Consider the following 22,340-nt stretch of genomic DNA (forward strand, 5'->3'; position numbering starts at 1 on the left):
CTGTTGATCTGGTAACATGAAGGTTTCAGTCTCCAAGCAAGAGAACTTTCTCTTCTCTGCCAGACTATGCTTCTGCATGTTGTAAAATTGAGGGGTGAGGCTTCCAAACCAGAATAAATTTGAGCATGACATTTAACTATGTGTGCGAAGTCTTTTCAGCCACAATTATAACAACAGCAGGTCACCCATGCGCCGCTTTTGGCGAGAAATGACCAGTTTAGTAAATGCACACTGATTCCTACGCTCAAATATCCATCTGTTTCTATGCTGAATTGATAGATGAAGGCCACTGTCCACTGCATCATGAATCGCTTAGTTGTCCAGTGTGTCCATTTCATAAGCGGAAATGGTGTTCAGTCATATCCAGACAGCTGCTGCAGCATATAAGCAACATCCATAATGAGCTTGTGCTTTCTTACATCCTTTTTGAGCAGTGCTGGCTGTGAGGCTTTAGTGGATGAGGGCCATAACCCAGCTCCCCTTACCAACTATGAGCTGTCAGTCCAGTCTCCCTCAGACCAGCATTCATTTTGCTCACATTGTCTGTAATGACTGCAATTCCATGTCCATCCTCTTGTAGTTCCCATTCAGTAACAGTCTCTTTTTAGTATTTCAGCAATGTTGACCCGAATGTGCATTTCAAAAAGAGGCTGAAAAATTTGAAGAACAAACTTCGCCATTTGTCCCTATGATGTGATCACATGGGGTGTGAGGGTGAATTGAATTGCCCCAGAGGGCCAGCCATCTGTTGTGATTGATAAGCTATTTGCCTCTCTGAGAGAATTAACCACCTTTGCTTTGGTTTCCCTGTGAAGGAATGGCATCACTGTCTGGCTGAATTGCAGGCTGGTTGGGATGAAATATTTGGACTCCACAGACACTAAAACCCCCAAATCCTTCAATTTTCACTATGGAAAACAGTCTCATAAATATTACAGTGAAAAAAAGACGCACCTTGTAATCTCCTTGGCCTTTGCAATGACTGGGCAAGTGAGGTTACAAATCCGCTTGGCAGCTTGGATTGTCCTTTATTTTTTTCTTTCATTCAGGGGGGGATGAGTTGAGTTCTATGGCGCTACATCATATTGAATTGCTATTTGTGTAGACCATCACCATCTTTGAAAATTTGCATGTTAGTTTTGTCTTGTCTGTAATGTTCTCACCCTTCTCCTTTTTGAACACAGGGTAGCCAAAATGCTGCCCAACTTCAGATTTGACACTGGTCTTAACATACCCAACTTCAAAATTGCTTGTGACAACCACCATGTTTACAGTAACTGACAAGAGATGTCAAGCAAGTGAAATCAAAAGTAAATAACATGCTACCTGTATGCTGTTAAAAAAAAGGGTATCACAAATAATTTTTAATCTCTTTTTAATTAATTATGTTTTGTTTGCCCCGATTCATTATTAGGGCCTGAGCCAAAAGGTACTTCAGGCGAAGACCCTATGGTGTTTGTAAGCACACTCAAACACTAAAAACTCTAAAAAATCACACTAAACAAGCTCCAACCGCCACGAAATTTCACAGGCAGGTCACGGGACGGGAGAGGGGGTGAGGTATAACAATGGTTTCAATGGGGGGGCAAGAGAAGATCTGTTTCACAAGGAATTGTTTGTTTCTTTATTATTATTATTCTTTCTTATTACGTCACTTCAATCCTTAATTTGACCCCCTAAACTTGCTTTTTTTTGTGAATTTTGCGAATTTTGGCACACACGTCAGCGACAGCAAAAAATTTGATATTCTGAAAAGAAAATCTGGAACAACTCAACAGCGCCACCTAGAGGTCACAAAAGCCACACTTTGGGCCAGGATCTGAGGAGTTATTATGCTTTGAAACAGTAAAACTGTCTCAGTCCTCCTCTGCTCTCCAGTCTGACACAACTGGTAGAGAGCAGGGGGGGAGGGCCTCTGCAAGGCCCAGCTCTCAGCTCTGCAGTGATACTGACCATCACACTGAGGCTTCTATCTCCTCAGCTACAAGTTGCACCGATTTCATTCTCACACCGTTGGATTGGGGCCGGCGTTTGTCACCCGGCCGCGGGCGCGCAGGGGCTCAGGCCCTAACAATGCTGCTTGCAGCTTTAATTACATCTCTAGTTATAACAGTATCTGAAACAATATCAGTATTGATAAAAAGCCAACAATACCCCTCTCTAACTGTTATCCCCAACTGGATTTCTGATACAGACATATAGAGTAGAAAACTTTTATTGTCATTGCACAAAATTGTACCACAAGATTAAAATGAGCTTCACCTTAAAAGTGCAGATAAGGACATCAAACAACTAGGGCCCGACCGATATGGATTTTTGGGGCCGATGCCTATTTTGACATTATTAAAACTTCCGATAACCAATCGGCCGATTACATTTGTTACATTTTTCACATAAAAATACCTGATTTTGATGACTTACAAATATTTCCAAACACTTGTTACAAAGATTTAAATTGAAGGGCAACACCCATTATCATCTTAGTTAACATAAAGAAGTCTCTCTGGCAGTGTCAACATGGTAGGGCTGTTATTGGTGTGCATTCCATTGCACAGTGTCTAAATAAGAGGTCAACAAGTGTGTATCTGTGGGTAAGAGGCGGGTGGATAAACAGCGTCATAAAAGTCTCTGGTAAGACATGATTTAAAATGCACCTCTCGGATGTCCTCTCGATGTGCGTTCACATTTTCTTTCCTCCATGAAGTTATAACTTCGACTAGAAACGCTTTCCTCCTCAACGGCATAAGTTAAACACAGTCACACTACACACTGCTGAAAATAAATGCTGCTCATAATGATTTTTGCACGACGACAAGCTTTATCCTAATTTGCTCTGGTCTTATCTAGTCTGGTAGCATGCAGGTGCCTGAGTGAGTGTAATACTACTTTGATGTATTGCAACATTACTGTTACATCAGTCATGGTGCCATGACTGACTCGGTTAAATTGTTTAACAAGGTAGCTATTATTTAAGCTAGGTTACTCTAACTTTCTTTAGCTGACTAACATATCATGTCACGCTCCACTGATAATATCAGTAAAGCATGACAAACACGAGGCACGTCATGGGAAATGGGAAACGTATTAAGTTGTTTTTTTTTTAATTTCACCAACTCGTTATTATAAACTTACCATAGAAGCAAACGGCTAGGTTTTTGTATGCATCAGCTGGCCGATTAATTGGTCGGGCCCTACAAACCACACACAGTGACAAACAACATTCACACAAGTAGTTAGTTATCAAAACAAATATACAGTACATATAAAAAATACTGCACTGTTTGTGAGTTATTGCACAATTAATAGATGGATAGGAGAAAGGCCAGGGGATGATGTACTGGACATTGTTGTGTTGGGGGGATGTCAGTGCATGTTGGACTTCAGAGTGGTTGTGTCTGTCAGGAATAACTGTCCTTTGGTCTGTTCATCCTAACCCTGATATGCCTGTAGGACCTCCCTCAGGGCAGCATCAAAAGCAGGTGTGAGCCAGGCTGTGAGCTGATTTTCTTTGCTCTGTTTAAGCAGCAAGACTTGTGGATGTCCATTCGCAAGGAGATAAGTCTCTGAAGCCCCCGTCTATCGACTTTGTTGTATGTGGCAGATGATACAGGCTCTTAACAGAAGAGCAGTCGGCCACTAGCAGCTTTTAATTTCTGGTCATTCTTCTGGAGCATCCTCAGTAAATGTGGAGGCTGCTGTAATTTCTTGACGATCACCATCATGTTTGCAGTCAGAAGGTGTGGATACTCTCCGTACACTTGATGATGTAGAGGGGAACAGGTTCTACACTATTCTTCCTTAAGCCAATGATGATTTACTTTTTAAAAAAAATCATTTTTTGTTTCATTTCCCCACAGTTCCCCATGCACAGCTAGCATGAGTTTCAGGTGCTCCCTAGTAGCAGGAACCTTTAAATAACAGGTTAAAACATAATAGGGTCTTCGCTTGAATACCTTCAGGCTCAGGCCCTAAAAATGAACTACAGCACACTGAAAGACTTTATTATGAGCAAGCAAAGTGCTCCACCTGTAGCTTCCTCAGGTTCACTCAGTGATTTGCTCACGCATAATTAAGTCTTTCAGTGTGAGGTGGGTCCTTTTGTCAGTGGCACAACATTTAGGATCGAGTATTTGTCCTAAATGTCCAGTGTTTGAGTCACAGCTGCTTATTGGTGATGCTAGCAAGCTAGGCTAGCTAGTAGCCCTGGATGGATCCTCCTTCACCCTGATCTACTTTCACCCGGACTACATTACTCCATTTGACTCTGCACAAATAACTTGATATAATAGGGATAGAGCGATCTGGATTTTTGTTTTTTAATTTTTTGGTGTGGGGGGAAGGCAGATTCAGATTCAGAAGACTTTATTTTTCCCCGTGGGAGGCCAATACCGATTACGGTTTTATTCTATCACCCTTTGCCAATGGCCGATGACGGACTGCCGATTTTCTTGAGCCAATTTTTATGAGCCAATACTGCTTTTACCCCCTCAATTAAAAAAAAAAGGCACCAATAACAAATATTGCAGGTCAAGAAACATTTATTGAACAGTGCAGTTTCAATAAACTGAATACAAATATTTAAACATAAATAAAATAAAAAACAAATATTTAAACATAAATATAAAACAACTGTATCACAATGAGCCTCCCATGAAGTGGGCTCACTGAAATTTTGCCACACTGGGTTTCGTTCAGCAGCCATCTGTTTCAAGATCATCACCCATTCATCAATAGCTACAACAAAGCCTTGATGATGCATTGCTGACATATTGGACAGATATAATCTACTCATCGCAAAATGTCCTTTTGTCACACATTTAAATGATTCAAGAGAAAACTATAAGCTTGAAAAGTAACTTTTCACCTAAAGTACTTGATTCGTAACTTGCCACTGCCATGGTTTCAATTATTCATCATGGAGACAAACAACAGGCACAGCTTTAGAAGGAACAATTTTTCAACCATAGACAAAACATTTCTCTCATATAATCTCTCATCGACATGTTGGCTGCTTCTCCCCAGGAAGTGAGACGCCCCACCTCCCAAACACACACACACACATACACACACGCACGCACACACACACAAGTTGAGCTGATGCTGAATAAACTCCACCATCGCTGTATTGATAAAGACAGCAAACGGCTCGAAACCTGTTTTCAAGAACATTGACACATTCTTGCTACATATAAAACATTTCTCTCATTGTAAAAGTTCTTCTAGTGCACACCTAAGACCTTTGATATCCCCGCAATGGCTGCTCCATCCCGCTCTGGGGGGAGAGGGAGCTTAGCGTGTACCGGTAAATGCATAAAAAGCCAGAGAAAAATAAACACTGACTCATGAGCTGGTGGCAGTGAGAAATTTAATGGCCACCACCAAATTCTCTATGAAGGACAACCCTGGATGTTGGACATGGTGTGAAGTTAGCTAAAGAAACAAATTTAAAACTTACTGCTGTCCTGGAGCAGCTTCCAGGGCAATGCTGCTTTCACCACTCTACTGGTGGGGGAGGGGCATGGTCTGCATGTGGGCTGTAGGGACTTCCAGCAACACAGAGCTGCAAGTATGGATGGCTGACTGTAAATCATGCCGGGGGAAAATATATCGAAGAACCCCCACGCAAATCGTCCGATCCCGATTAAAGCAAAAAATTGCAAAAACACCACCATCGATCCTTACTTTTCATAACCTGGATTCTACTGTGAACTGTCCTAGTATTCAGCGACGTTCTACAGCTCATCATCAGCCCGGCTTCTGCCCACACCAAGATTGCAAGACTATAGCCCAACTGGATAAGGAGCCACAACAACAGTCGGGACCCGGATGGCCAAAGCGCCTACTCCAAAAGGTGGATTTCTTTTCTTCATTGTCTCTGTGCTCACTGCTTGTGTCAACATGCATCTTTACAAAAGATAACCCATGGCCTTCTGGCTTACACTGTCTACCAGCTGCCTGCTCACTATGGCAGACATTTGCACAGGCCAGCCTTAGCTCCCTATTGTGGTGGCATGCAGTACATCAGACTACCGCCCAGAGATGCTCCCACTTTCTGGACCACTAAAAATGCAGGACTTCCAGGTCTGTCTGTGTTACACTCTCCACTGTACTCTTTTATACAACTGCAGCAACTCATTGACTCAGTGAGGTTGGACTCCGCCAGGGCTGCCCTTTGTCACTGATTCTGTTTATTACATTTATGGACAGAATTTCTGGGCATAGCCAGGGAGTTGAGGGAATCCAATTGGGTGGTTGCAGGATCAGGTCTCTGCTTTTTGCAGACAATGTGGTTGTGCTGGCTTCATCAGGCAGGGATCTTCACACTCTCGCTGGATCGGCTTGCAGCCGAATGTGAAGTGGCTGGGATGAAAATCAGCACCTCCAAGTCCAAGTCAATGGTTCTCGTCCAGAAAAGGGTGGAGTGCCATCTTCAGGTCAGGGATGACACCCTGCCCCAAGTGGAGGAGTTCAAGTACCTTGGGGTCTTGTTCATGAGTGCCAGGATGCCTCCCAGATGCCTCCCTGGTGAGGTGTTCAGGGTACATCCAGGCAGTAGGAGGCCTTGGGGAAGACCTAGGACACGCTGGAGACACCATGTCTCTGGGATGCCCCACCTCCCCAATATAACGGTAGATGCTCAATATGTGATATTGTGTTAGTCAGAATGCCATTTAACATCCCTTAGTGAGGATGCTAACACTAGCTCTAATGCGAGTAGCTACCAAAGTAGCTCTCCTGTTTCTGGTCCAAGAAGAGAACAGAGCAGTAGCTCACCAGCCGCCTGACAAGCAGCACCAGTCCAGTCACCACAGAATGACTGGTTTATACCCAACATGGCTGTCAGAGAGGAAACCTGGCAACAAAAAAACTGATCTTGGTAAGGGACTAAGGAAATAATACATAAACAAATATAAGTAAATAAGGAATTAATAAACAAAGTAAGTGGGTATATAGATGGACAGATAGATGATACATGAAGTACACAGATTATGACTGGGGAATTATTTCAGATTTCTTTTTGGCTTTAGGAGTGTTATTTCCAATATGTAGACAGCATAAACTGGCAGTTTGTTAACACTTAATCTAGTTTATTGTAATACATTGTTTTGTAATACACAACAAAAAAGGCAATAAAAAGGATTCCATTAATTGATTGTTAAGGTGCAATCAGTGTATAACTGTGTAATGGGAATGGGGGGTGTGAGGTGAGGTCGGAGGTTGTGGTGATTGATACCCTCCACATAGTGCATTTAATTTCAAATATCTCAGTCTTTATTTGAACAGATGTAAACTCTATGTTCACATATGAACACTGCAGCAGGCTTTTTGGACTGGAAGCACTTTAAAGTTTTATTCAACAAAAGAAATCTAAATTTAATCAAAGTATGATGCTAATGTGAGCAGATATGATCATTAGGCAGGGTAAATGTTGCCCAATATAAAATAGGTGACTGTCCATAAGCATCTCAGGGCCCAGTGGCAAGTATTGTTTGAGGGGGCCAGTGTCCAAATTGCAGCATTTATGGTGACCAAAACTCTTTTTCCAATAGTCATATGTGGTAATAAGAAATTTGTTCAACATACACAACCAGTCAAATGTTTGGATACACCTTCTCATCAATGTTTTTTTTTCCTAAAATTTTACTACTTTCTATATTGTAGATACATAGTGAAGACATCAAATATATGAAGCAAAATATATGGGATTAAGTAGCAAAGAAAAATTGTGAAACAACTCCAAATATGTTTTATATTTTAGATTCCTGAAAGTAGCCACCTTTTGCTTTGTTGACAGCGCTGCAAAACCTTAGCCTTCTCTCAATGAGCTTCATGATGTAGTCATCTGAAAAGGTTTTCACTTCAAAGGTGTGTCTCATCTAGGTTTATTTGTGGAATTTCTTGCCTTCTTAATTGGGTGGGGACCATCAGTTGTGTTGTGCAGAAGTTAGGTTGGTACTAGAGTTGTCACGATACCAGAATTTCCATATTTGATACTGATACAAGGAAAAATCTCAATGCATGACACAATTTTCAATACCATGGGGAAAAAAATGACAAAATTATACACATAAAAAGTTTTTAACTGAAGGCGGCATGGTGGTGCAGTGGTTAGCACTGTCATCTCACAGCAAGAAGGTCCCAGATTGAAGCCCCGACTCGAGCACAGGGTCTTTCTGTGTGGAGTTTGAGTGTTCTCCCTGTGCCTGCATGGGTTCTCTACAGGTAATACAGGTGCAAGAGAGAACTAGGCTAATTGGATACTCTAAATTGACCGTAGGTATGGCTGTGACTGTGAATGGTTGTCTGTCTATATGTGTTGGCCCTGCAATGGACTGGCGACCCATCCAGGGTGAACCCCCCTCTTGCCCAAAGGCTGCTGAGATAAGGGTCACCGGGGGGTTGGAGCCTAACAGGATAAGTGGTAGAAAATATATGGATGGATGGATGGATGTTTTTAATTATGAGGGTGATTTGCAATCTTTAAATCTATCGGGTGACAAAGATGGTGTTGCTTATTCTCAACAATGGCTACGCAGGGCAGGGATTATTAGCTGCTAGCTTAATGTTAACTTAACAGACTGCTAAAGTGGCTGACATTGACGTGTGTGCCTGTCGGCATTAATCATAATTCAGGGCTCTCAAGTCTAACACATTCGCCATGTGACATGCATTTCAGCCACTTCACACTCCATGTCTTTGTGTGACACAGAAAAGGTGAATGGATTGCCTCTACATGCATGGTTACCACTGTGAAGCATGAAGGAGGAGGTGGTTTGATGGTGTGGGTGTGCTTTGCTGGAGACACTATTGGGGATTTATTCAAAAGTAAAGGCAACCGTAACCAGCATGGCAACCACAGCAGTAGCATACCACCCCATCTGGTTTGCATTTAGTTGGACCATCATTTATTTTTCAACTGGAAAATGACCCCAAATACACCTTCAGGCTGTGTAAGAGCTATTTGACCAAGAAGGAGAGTGATGGAGTGGTGTGCCAGACAACCACAGTGACCTGACCTAAACCCAACTGAGATGGTTGCGGATGAAATGGACCGCAGAGTGAAGGCAAAAGGGCCAACAAGTGCTCAGCATTTATCACTTCTCGGCTGGACTATTGCAACTCTCTCTTGTCAGGATGTCCTAAATACTCTCTAAAGAGTCTCCAGCTGGTCCAGAACGCTGCAGCGAGGGTTTTGACGGGAGTTAAGAAGAGAGAACACATCTCTCCCATTTTAGCTTCTCTCCACTGGCTTCCTGTAGGATCTAGAATCGACTTCAAAGTCCTTCTGCTGACATATAAGGCTCTCAATGATAAAGCTCCATCCTATTTGAAAGAACTCATTAGTCCCTACTGTCCTACCAGAGCACTCCGCTCCCAGAATGCAGGTCTTTTAGTGACTCCCACTCTCTCTAAAAACAGACTGGGAGGTAGAGCCTTTAGTTACCGGGCTCCTCTACTGTGGATAGCATTGATAGCTATGCTGCTATAGGCTTAGACTGCTGGGGGACACATCAGGTTACATGGAGCCCTCTCCTCTCCCCTCCTCTCCTCCCCGCACATTTTGGAACTGTCATTACCATTACTTGTTGCACTTTGTAGTTTGGCCTTGGTGTCTTGCAGTCTCTCTGTGTTTCCACAGATCCACTGGAGCTCCATCTCTCTCCTCCAACCGTCACCTGCATCACCCCCCCACCCCCCCTTGTTTATCCCCTACTGTTACAACGGCCTGCGCTCCCCTCCCATGAACCAGTCTGCCATCCAGTCCCCCATCAAGCTGGCTTGCTCTCCCTGCCTCCCCTTCCAGAAGCTTCCTTCTTCAACTGTTATTAACATTTCCATGTTTCCCACATTTTGCATTGTAAACTATTTTCTTCTCTGGAACAACATCTACTGCACGTCTGTCCGTCCTGGGTGAGGGATCCTCCTCTGTTGCTCACCCTGAGGTTTCTCAGATTTTTCCGTGTTAAAAGGGTTTTCTATGATGTTTTTCCTCAGGCGATGTGAGGGTCTAAGGGCAGAGGATGTTGTTATGATGCCATGTGAAGCCCTTTGGGACAAACTGTTTGTGAAAACGGGCTATACAAATCAAATTGCCTTGCCTTGCCTTGCCTGGGGAGAGGACAGCCTGGGCTTCCTTGCTGAGGCTGCTGCCATGCTACCTGGACCCAGATAAGCAGAGGACTACGACGACAATTTTTTTGTTGTGGCCTCATTTTTGTAGTAGAGGATTTTTGTTGTCGATCTTTTTCTTTTATGGGGTCCAATTTTGGTTTTCTGCACCTGCTCCTCTTCCCTGGTGGATGTGCTACTGCATCAGCCAAGCTTTCCTAATTAAGTTTTTTGCATCTACCTTAACCAACGTCTTGTGTGTTGCATTTAGGTCCATGTTACTCCTCGTTTCAGTACAATCTGGCCAAATCATGGACCCAGCATACGCTAGCCCCCAAAATCGTTTTGAGCACATTGAGGAAGTCCTTCAGCAACACGAGGCTTTAATGGCATCTGTTGCAGGTAGCTGCCACTCAAGAAGACTCTCTCCTCTTTGGTTTGCTAGGTGCAGCCATTATCTGCAGCTATAGCCCAGTTTGTGCCTGCTTTGCTAAGGTCAGAAGTGTTACAATGGTCACATTCCTCCAAACTCACCTGTCATTCAGGTGTACACAGTACCAAGAAGTTTTTGCAACTACGGTTTTGGTGGCCCACTTTATAGAAGATGTGTGCTAGTTTGTCAAAGCCTACCCCATCTGCAATCACCACAAACCATCTCATCTGACCCCTGCTGGTCACCTTCATCAACTTCCCATACCCAATTGTCTATGTTCATATCCCTGGATTTCATCACGGGGCTTCCCCCCTCAGCAGGTAACGCCACCATCCTCACCTTAGTTGACAGGTTTAGCAAGATGGCACATTTCATTCCACTCCAGAAACCCCCATCCCTTAAAGAGGTGGCTGAACATATTCTCTTGCATGTTGTCCATCTTCATGGCATATCAGCTGACATTGTCTTCAATCAAGGTCCCCAGTTCACATCCATATTCTGGCAGGAGTCCACGCATTTTCACCCTCAGTTTAAGAGCCAGAGCAAAGGGAAGAACCAAGAAATAGAAACCACCCTTCACTGCCTCGTGTCATCCAACCCCTCTTCCTGGTCCAAACAATTGGTTTAGGTAGAATATGCCCACAACACTTGTCAGTTCAGCCATTGTTCTCTCTCCCTTCCAATGGGTATCAGCTCCTCTGTTCCCTGCCCTCGAAAAGGTTTCCTACCCCCCAGTGCAAGCCTTTACTTAGCGCTGCCAACACACCTGGACACAAGCCCGCAACTCCCTTCAAGGCTCCACTGACCATTATGCAAAGTCTGCTAACCAGCATTGCTGACAATCCCCAGTGTACCAAATGGGACAGAGGATTTGGCTATCCACTAAAGACCTGCCTCTCTATATTGAATCCAATAAGTTGGCACCCAGGTTTGTTGGTTCTTTTCCCATCCAAAGATAATCATTTCAGTTGCAACGACTCTAGCTCACTCAGTCAATGCACATTCATCCCACATTCCATGTCTCTAGGATCAAACCTGCTCCCGCAATTTGAAAACGTCATGGAATCCAAACCATGAGGATTTACCATCATACTCTTGTCACAGTTTCATTTTTTATTTTCTTAAAAAAAGCAAGATTTAAAACAATATGCAGAACATATCAATAAACACAACTATATGATACACTGTATTAAGGTTATAATACTGTCCAAAATTTATACCAACACTTAGGGCTGGGCGATATGACCTAAAATTCATATCGCGGTACAAATCGAATCCTATCACAGGAACGGTATATATCGCAATATAAATTTACGTGTAAAAATGATAAGAAAACGCTAAGAAAATGTCATTTTTTTAAGCATTTATTGTGTAGAATGCAGAACTCAAACATAAAATTTAACTCTGGTGCAAACAAACATGAGAGAAGTACAAAAAATAAGTGATACTGCAAACAGTACTTCAAGTAAGGGAATTTCTCTATAAGGCAGAATGGTAAAAACAGTGAAAAGGTTTGGTAATCCAAAATAGTACAGTTACCAATTTTCCCACCGTCCAAAGATATACAATTGGGGACTAGGCTAATTGGATACTCCAAATTGACCGTAGGTATGAATGTGAGTGTGAATCGTTGTTTGTCTATGTATGTTGGCCCTGCGATCGGCTGGTGACCTGTCCAGGGTGTACTCTGCCTCTCGTCCGTAGCTGCTGGGATAGGCTCCAGCCCCCCCACGACCCTTAATAGGAATAAGTGGTAGACAATGGATGGATGAATGGAAATAATACTACTTAAAGTACACAGAACACCCTTTTGTTCGGTAGTGCAAAGGTGTCACTAGGGCTGAGCAATTTTATCGATTCTGCGATAAATATTGATATTTTATTTCCCCAGAGTATTGATTTTTCAGCCGCAAGTATCGATACGTTAAGCCCCATTCAAATCCTCCATGTCCCGCACTTTGCAGGAAGAGCAATTAAGGTCTGCCAACAGCCAGTGTCGCTGTAGAGCATTTCGAGTTACCTAGACGCTGACGCCTTTCTCATGCAGTTACAGTTAACAGATTCGGGAGAATGGCGGCGAGCATTGTTCCCTCGAATTTTTTTCTTTACATGTGTCTGGGCATAAACACAATCTCCCTGAGCACACTGAGGATCAATGTGAGCTACATCAGTTGTGCACGCTGTGGCCACACACCTGTATCATACCTGTTCAACACCTGGGAGCATAGCAAGGTACATGGCTTATTAAAAGAATCAAATTACAGCAGCAATTTCTATTAGTTTAGTTTTAATATTTTCGGGGGTTTACAACTCAATTGCTGAGCTACTGTCGCCGTCCCTTATCTCTGCAGCACTGTTGTTAGCTAGCTAACCTGCACAGTGCCACGGTGCGTATGGGTAGGGCACATACGCATGCACTGTCAATGCTATGATTGGCTGCATAGCCTAAGTGTAGCGTATCCTATCATTGGCTGGACACCTGTCGCTCACAGAGTCTATGCGCTGCATAGATTTTCTTGTGCGCTGAGAATGTGCCAGCAGTGCGCGATTGCACAAGCGTGCAGCTCAGAGGGAACATTGGCAACGAGTATGAATCCAGCGCTTACATGCTTAAATGCAGATGTGTGGGAGCATTTTGGGTTCAAAAACAAAAAGGAAAGTGGCAAAACCACAAAAGTAAGGCGGTTTGTAAAATGTGTCACACAAACGTTAAGTACTCTGGAAATACCACCAACCTGCGAGCCCACCTAAAACGTCATCACCCGGACAAGGAAATGCTAACCGAGACCGAGCCCAAGAAGCTGCAGCGCGACCCGAAATAAACCACGCTGGACAGTGACGACGGTGGTTGCCACAAGTTCCAATCTTCTTCACTGAGGTCGCAGAAAATTACGGAGTCCATTGCCTATTTTGGCAACCCTACCGCATATATCGCGCAGCCCTACCAACACTTATCTCTAATTAAAATGTGTTTATTCTACAACAGAAGAGACCTGATGATATCTGTAATGGGGGGGGGGGGGCGATATATTTGTGTCAGTTACTGTACAAGCAGGTTGCAATATTAGGGACGCGAAGACTGACCGGCCAAGGACCGGAATTTGCACTGCATAGCACTTTGCCAAATCAGCAGAAATTTAGAACTTGACCAAGCTGGCAGGCAACTGGAGTTTCTATGTCTGTTGGAAATTTGGGGTCAATCTTGCAATTTGTGCAACATGCATAGCCAAAATATTCTGTGGGGGAGCACCACCAGAAAAGTCCAGAGCCAACTGTCCAGTTTGAGGAAGCTAACAAAAGGAACTCTGCTAAGGCTAGGAGGCAGAGCTTGCAGCCAAGAACTAGCCTACAGCCCCTCCTATCATTCACTGGCCACTACATTCAACTGATTTTGTTCAGTAAGTAAAAGATATGTCATACACAGCTGGATATGCAGCAAATTATTTTCTGTGCAATTTTATTTCTACATCTTTGCAGTAGGCAAGCATTTCATTTGTTTTTTTTTTGGTTTTTTTAGAGTTGTTTAGGTAAGAAAAGATCCACTAACCAAGGGCAATTTGAGGGACACTGTAACATTTCTGTAATTATGAAAATAAAAGTTTCAATTGGAGAAAAGCGGATTTTCATGTTTTTATATTAAGGCACTGTAGTTCTTCAACAGAAAATAAGAATCGGCAAAAATTAGTATTGGCAGGTCGCACTGACAAAACAAACAGAAACCGGAATCTGCCAGGAAAAATGCAATCGTTACATCTATTATACTAATATAAACCATCTGGTCTCAACCTGCACACGCCATATAACCTTTTCACCTGAAAGAAACAATGATGGCATTTATTATAACAAATATCTATAGTGACAGATATGAACATTTTTCTGAAATATATTTTTGGCCACATCACCCAGCCCCCAAAATCCATTCTGAGTTCTGGAGATGGTATTTCCATTCTGTCTTCATTAACATTTTCAGTCTGCAATGATCGAGATTCCAGAAAAAAAAGGGATTCCCACCTGGGGTTGAATGTTTGTCCCATGTGAAGCCTTGCGCAGTGCAATATGGCTTGGAAATGAGACTGTGGTCTAAGGATCTAACTTGGCAGTTCGATCTATCATTCTTCAAGATTATATTACAACTTGGAACATGAACACACCAGTATTTGCAACATGCCAACTGACAAACAGGAAAAGGCTAACAGCTGTAGCCCATACAACTTATTCAGAATAATACCTTAAGAAGAATATGGACCTGACATGGAATACGGTCTGCCTACGTTTTCACACAAAAAGTATGTTACATGTCTTATAACATCCCAATGCATAATTGATGTTGAAGAAATTACATCATTTATAGAAAATAGAGGCTCCTGCATCACTGAAAAATGCACAATTTTCCATTCTTTTGCAGCAAAAGTGCTGGCTTTCTGTGACTTCAGTGAAGGAATTTTAAAAATAGCAAGCCCCTCCATATTCTGCAGAGATTGGTTTACTTTGCATTAAGTCATGTAATCCCAGAATAGCGATTTCTTTAGGGAGGGACTGAATACCTCTTAGTAGTACCTTAAGTCACTCTGCAACAATTATTTGTAGTGTTTACCGTGGCTGTGGCAAATCGTACCTTTGACAATATTAGTGGTATACATTTTTACATGGTAGAAAAGTGCCATATAATGAGCTGTGTGATGACGTACAGTTGCAATGACATGTTGACACAGCACACAATGTGTTGTTTCACATCAACACCGGTACTGGGAGCTATTTCATTTGTGTGAAAGTTGTTACAAGAGATAAAATATCATTAAAAAAAAAAATGATGATAGCTCAAGGTGGAGACATGCAAATGTTCTTCACCACTTCAAGCAAAAAACACATCATTGTCTCCAGCAGACAAAGGTGGCAAGTGAGAAGCAGACAGTAGCTGCTGGTAATATATATTTTTAGGCCATATTGCCCACCCCTATTGATGGCAGTCTGGTATAACCAAAAGTGCATTTAAATCTATATTTCCCCCAAAAGGTGTGTATGCCTTTAAGTACAACCAAATAGGTGTCTTGAGCTCACAAAGACATTTTCACCTAACATCACTTCTTTGTGACATCTGCCAGCCATGAATTTAGCTTGTAGTTGCTGTCAACCTTCTAGACCAGCTACAAAGTTTTTCAAACCTTTCTCAAAAATGTAATTTTAATATTCCTTTTTTAAAAGGTACATCCTTCTCAACTATTTATAGTGAATTATGTCAATTTAACTTTGATGACATCATTTAGTTTTCTTTATGCTGGGGGCACTAGACTAACTTTTCCAATGGTAGCAGTGGTGCTACCGTCCAAATTTGCACGAATCAATTATATTTTCATTTTCACATTTACTACTAAACCGAAATGTGTGCTTTTCTTGAATGCTGTATGCAATTAATAGGCCTTCATCAAACAATGAATATTATCATTTCATTCACATCTCAGACTTTACACCAGTCATGAGGAGAATAAAAACAGATACAGGGAATGCTGCAACAGTGTATACTTTCCTTCCTCAGCTCAACTCAAGCCTGCTCAAGCTACCTGCAACTCAGCTTGTCATGCACTGTGTTGTCCATAAGTAAACTAGGAGGTCTAAGTATGGTACAGACCAGCCGATTCCAAGGAGGTACAAGTTTAAACTAGTCTTGATGTAAGTCCCTGCCACAAACTGGCCCTTGAAGGAGACAACACTTTGGGTGCTGTGAAACTGTAAGAGGCATTTCTGACATCTTTGAGTATATTTTGTGCGGCCGACAGTCCGATACTCAAATGATGATAAAAAGAAAGACAAGCAGCACAATGCCACATTGGAGAACCTTGAAACTAAGAGTGTCATTTTAGCTCCATAATCTACTTCAACAACTAAATTTGTCTGTTGATTGATTTACTGTTTAATTGACTAACTGCATCAAAGAATTATGATTTTAATTGTCTCATCACAGAATACAAGAACAAGAATCTGACTGGGCATTTCCTTTTTGCTTTCACTGACTGACAGATTTCTACATGTCCTAAAGCAAACTTGACATATTTTACAGTGCAGAAATAATCTTTGCTCCCGTTAAACACGCAACATTCATTAGATCATTTCACATGCTCTTACGCCAATTGGATCTGGGCGATGGCCAGCTGGAGATAATCCTGCAGTGACACAGCATTCCTGGTCTGAGGCTGTTGCACCTGACCATTCTGCCATGCAAGAGGAAACAGTATTTCTGATCTTGGATCAGTAGGCTAACTTTGTCCTCTTCTGGCTACAGAAACAACAGCAGCAGCATTAGGCATGACTTAATTCTAACTGGGTGTCATCACCGGATACCAGAGCTGCACGTAGCTCTCACTACACGCTTCTGTCCCACATCTGAATGGGAGATTACATTACAACAGGCACAACATGCAGAACATCGTAATCAGAGCATTGGGTTTGTTACAGGCTTGAAGAGTTTGTGTCTTTTCCCATCCAGTACTGACAGCTTTCATCTCAAGTGTCTACAGATGGTCTGTGCTTTCAAGGAAAGGAGGCAGGATCTTGTCAGGTCTTCTCTGTGCCCTTCTATAATCTGACAGGGTTCTTTTCTAATATGTTCATTGTTCATTCAAGCCTACAGCTCACCTCAACACTCTGTATGCAGCTAAGGTGCTAATAGCCAGTTCTTTATTTATATCTCCTTTTGATTTACATCACCAATGAAGTCAGGGAGAAACTAGTGTATCGTATGGTTGACCTGTTTTCAAGAGGAGGACTAGAAAGCTACGAGACCATATCCGCTACACTAGTACTTTGTTTCCCTTGCTTATTTTGGAAAGATTTTCTTTTACCAAAAAAATTTACTTCTCTTTGACGAGGCTATACATTTATACCATGATTTACAATACTGTATAATATCCTTTTTAAGACAGGTTCACAAACTGTGACATGCAACTGCTTTAGTATATTCTATCCCATTAATTAAATGTAAATAAATGTAATTCATTGTATTCCCAAATATTGATAGCAAAATGTATTTTATATATATGTATGTATATATGTATGTATTCATTTTATCTATCTATCTGTATATATGTATATCTATATATATAGATATACATATACATATATATATATATATATATATATATACACAATTTTACTGCATTTACTCATTTACTAAGCAAGTGAGACTCTATGAATGTATTTCGACAATGGAAGAACACCATGCTAGACACTGCTATACAGTTTTGATTTCTTTGATTTCCGGTTAATGAATATGGAATGCAGAGCTTCTCACAAAACGTATTATATATAAACACGATATCAAGAAATTCGGCAAACATACGACTCGCCAAATACCCAACATGTCAGTAAAATTTCAACTTTGTCTTCGTCATTCTCACCCCACGGCACACCACAGGTTGAGGACCGAGGGACAAGCATGCAGAATTTTGAAAATATAGAAATTCACGTTCGTCTGAGGTCTGGTGGGTATTCGCCTGAATGCAGGCTGACTTCGAATGGTTTGAGAGACGTTGTGAGCAACGTTCTCTTCGATATACGTCCGGTTAAAAAAAATAAATCTATTAAACTGCTTTAGTTTTGAATGCAGTCTGCCTTTCTGCCCGTGAGTACCGGGTTCGATATCTCTAGAGGTTCTGTGTACCACAGATAATGAGCACATATCCCCTCGTCTTAACGCCGGTCACAGTCTCTAAGCATCCAAAGTGATACAACGTGAGGAGAGATAATGGTCGGCGACACGAAGCCGTGTGCTAGCTTAAAAGTGAGGAGGAAGATCACATACATGATACTACAGAGTCAAGAGACAATTGGTTTGGACACTAGGCCATGCAAGTTGCCTGCAAAACTGGGAAGAATAGCAGTGCTGTGCTGCGGACTGCGTTTAAGTGGGGGAAGGGGTATGGATGCTGGGGCCAGGCTTCGGCGGCCTGGCGGCGACTTCGACCCTTTTGTTTATAGTCGGAGCAAAACGAAGCTTTCCAATCTTTTCTGGAGACAACATACGTAAATGCATCGCATCACCCCCAATAAACGACTGGATGCTGACTTACCGGACGGGTTGACCGCTGCGGGAGTTGCCATGTTTCCTCAACAGAGAAAAATAACAAAACGACAGCGGTGGAGATGACGCACAATACGGCTGGACAACCCAGAGAGAGCCCGTCTAAACACTGCGGGTCTGACACGCTAGGCTCGGTCTAAACGACTCACATCCGGAGGAAAAATAAGCTGATTGCGAAAGAAAGATTAAATGCTATTTTCTGTCAGTGAATTCGATCCTGTCTGTATTTACAGAATATTTCCTTTAAAATCAGACTTAATGAAAATGCAAGATGTCTGAATGGAAGCACCGCGAGATTTTAAGGATCCCTGAATAAATTAATATTATACAGTGTGAGTGGTGCAGTGACAAATTAGTATTTAGATGTATAAATGACCATAGATTCATTAATTTCTCTCAAATATAGATATGCTGGACACAGGATGTCAATGAATTAAAAGTCATTATAAAATTGTTACGCACACACAGACATACAGAATATACATATACACAATAAATGCAATGGATACATAGGTGTGTGCGTGTGTGTGCTATTGATAAACAGAAATAGCTGTGTGAATAAATATAACAGTGTCAAACACTTATCAACAGAAAATCCAACAGAATGAGTTCTAGGAAGAGACCCTGGTTTGGTTCCTGGTTTGGTTCTTGTGCAAAGATGAAATATCGGATTAATGAATATTTGATTAATTAATATTATACTTAATACTGTGTGGATGAAGACTCAAGTTAAAGATGTTTTCATTATAGAGATATACATTTCGTTAATGAACTGCATGCAACAGGTGTAAGATATGACTAAAGAATTTAATAAATGTGAGTATCAATATGTTATAAAAACATTTTTTTTACAGAGACTGTTGATAAAAGGGGCTGCACGGTGGTGCAGTGGTCAGCACTGTGGCCTCACAGCAAGAAGGTTCCGGGTTCAAGTCCCGGCTCGGGCACGGGATCTTTCTGTGTGAGTCTCCATGTTCTCCCCATGTCTGTGTGGGTTCCCTCTGGTACTCCGGCTTCCTCCCACCATCCAAAGACATCAATTGGGGACTAGGCTGATTGAATACTCTAAATTGACCGTAGGTGTGACTGTGAGTGTGAATGGTTGTTCGTCTCTCTATGTTGGCCCTGTGATGGACTGGCGACCTGTCCGGGGTGAACCCCGCCTCTCGCCCGTTGACGCTGGGATAGGCTCCAGTCCCCCCGCGACCCTTAATGTGTAGGAATAAGCGGAAGATGACAATGGATGGATGGATGTTGATAAAAGCTATACACATAAAGACTTCCCAACTCTTTTTTCCAGGCTGAAATATTTCTTTTAATATTTCTTTTTTTTTTCAACAGCAACCCCAATTTGATAACATCCTCCAAGACATGCCTGAATATCTGTCAAGTCAGTTTTATTTATATAGCGCCAAATCACAACAAAAGTTATCTCATGACACTTTACAAGTAGAGCAGGTCTAGTACCACACTCCTTCAATGAATTTACACCAACAATTCTCCATCAGCAGCACATCCTGCAACATCGGTGACGAAAACCTTCCTTTACCAGGCAGGAACGTCGAGCAGACCCAGGATCAATGGGGACGGCCTTCTGCTTTGACCGGTTGAGGGGAAAGAGAGCAGGAGAGCAGGGCAGAGACAAAGACAGACAATGGAGGAAGACAGATATGCAGAAGGAAAGAGTGGGACAGAGATAAAGAGAGATCTGTGCTTCAGGTTTCTGGGAAAAACTGCAGGGCAATGCTTGCTCTAATGCTTTACAGCAAGAGGATGTCCCTGCTGTCCAAGGTTTCTTTTAGTGTGGAGGCTGCATGCGGGTTCCTCAAGGGACTTCAGTCCGCCCCAGTATCGAACGGGTGTATGCTATCTTTCAGTGCTTCGGACCAAGGCACTGGTTGCAGCTGCTCACTGCTCCGTTCTTCATTTAATCGATGAGTTAATGCAATGCAGTAGGTGAAGAGAGACCAGTCCTCTGATTATTGAGAATAACACTTTTAATTTCTTTGTAAGAGTTATTAATTTCAGTCCTGTTTTGGTTCCCATCAACTGTGAAAATATCCACACCAATCAGGACCTGAATCTGAACAAACGATAATGATTGTTGCATCAGTCTTGCTATTGTTTATAAGGCAAGATACAATTGTGCTCAAAAATTGCAAAAAAAAGCCTGCATGAACTGATTCCAAAAACTGAACAAACATTTCAGAAATTGCAGCTGTTCAATCATTCACTCCTCTCCTCTGACTCAGGAGCACTATGGCAGTAATTGTGAAGAACTGCCTTGTTCACATGTAATTTTATATGCACTACCCCACCCATGTAATTGAACAACATTGTAAAGCATTTCAAATTCTTTGGCCTGAATGATTATTTTTGTTTCCTGGAGCACTGGAAATGGGTTTGTCACTGAATAGCTGAGTGACTAAGCTGCCACATTGGTGCAAAGGTTGAGTGTTGGAGTTTCCCATTGTCCACTGCTTTTTCAAATAGATAGCAGTGACTGGTGAAACAGTGGGCTAAAGCTCTTCTACCTATCTGACAATCAAAATGCAGCTGATTATTTTTCAGGTAAGAAGCAACAGTATAACGGGACTTGAGCCAATTTGTTTGTCAGCCAAAAGCTTGTAGTTGGCAGTGGTCTCGCTTCCTGCTGAGAATGGTTGCACATCATTGGAGGTGGTTTGGTTAATTGATGATGTTAAATGATCTAAAATTCATTAAAGACAACTGTTTAACACCACTGATCTTTGATTAGACTTGAAGTAGCATTTCCTTGACATAGAAACTAAAGAGCATACCTCCACAGAGGGGAAGTTGGAGCACTGTCATGGTCAAGCCTAACCCTAACCCTATGGACAAACCAGATAATATTGAGATTTTGCAACGGACCGCTGCATGCACTGTTGTGCAAATATAACTTCCTACATCCACTAGATGCTGCTACAGAGCAAAGTACTATGATGTTTCTGTGCCTCACTGGAAGACAACTCAGTAAATGAGTATTATTTTGTTGAACTTCCCCTGAGTGTCATTACTCAGTGTTAAGGGGGGCAATATTGGGTCAAAAGTATATTCTGAATCTGAATCTGAATCAACATTCACTATAAAAGCATTGGTTTCTTACAGTAAATGATTTTGGACAGGTGCAAAGATGTTTTGTGAGTGGCTGATTACTGAACCCCCCTTCTCCCTAACCAAGAGCATGATCAGGTGAATGAAATTCAGATTATTACATCAGAAATCAAGACAGTTTATTCTGATCAAACCCTCTACAGTGTTCTTGACCTGGTGTGCACTGTAGGGATGGTGTGGGTTTGGAGGTTGACATTAAATTGAATAGTCCAGTGATACCATAATTACATTAATTGCAGCTACTACAGTTGCATGTCACTTTGTGATGACTCCAGGGCTTTAACAGCAAACATAATATAAAATTTCCTGTGACAGGAGCTTCTGTTAACAAATGTTACACTTGTAAAGGAAAGGATGGACGCTTAACCATTTAACCCTGCAGATTGGCGTACATGTGCATGAGCCACGATGTACTAATCTGTCCATGGTAATGAGCATATCCCCCACTTCAACACTCTGGTTCACTGATGTATTCATAATGTTTTTGGACACCAGCAGTTGTTTATGTGAAGACTTATCAGACTTTGGACTTATATTAATTGTCATTTGAGACTGCAATTTTACTGGCAATAAGAAAATGTACTATAT

The 22,340-nt window shown here is 42.0% G+C and overlaps 1 protein-coding gene across 2 annotated transcripts in view; it reads right to left on the reverse strand.

The window, feature by feature from the left end:
• The window catches only part of arnt2 (aryl-hydrocarbon receptor nuclear translocator 2), a 152,492-nt gene extending 133,586 nt beyond the window's left edge, over positions 1-18,906 (reverse strand). For both annotated transcript variants that reach the window (XM_086223068.1, XM_086223060.1), the window contains exon 1: positions 18,607-18,906. In XM_086223068.1, coding sequence (XP_086079194.1) covers positions 18,607-18,637 — 31 coding nt within the window. In that variant the 5' untranslated portion in view covers positions 18,638-18,906. The remainder of the gene's footprint in view (positions 1-18,606) is intronic.
• Positions 18,907-22,340: the final 3,434 nt, after the last annotated feature.

The sequence above is a fragment of the Aulostomus chinensis genome, chromosome 2, assembly GCF_037954235.1.
Source record: "Aulostomus chinensis isolate RoL2024-O1b breed Wild chromosome 2, RoL_Achi_v1.0, whole genome shotgun sequence".
Lineage (NCBI taxonomy): Eukaryota > Metazoa > Chordata > Actinopteri > Syngnathiformes > Aulostomidae > Aulostomus > Aulostomus chinensis.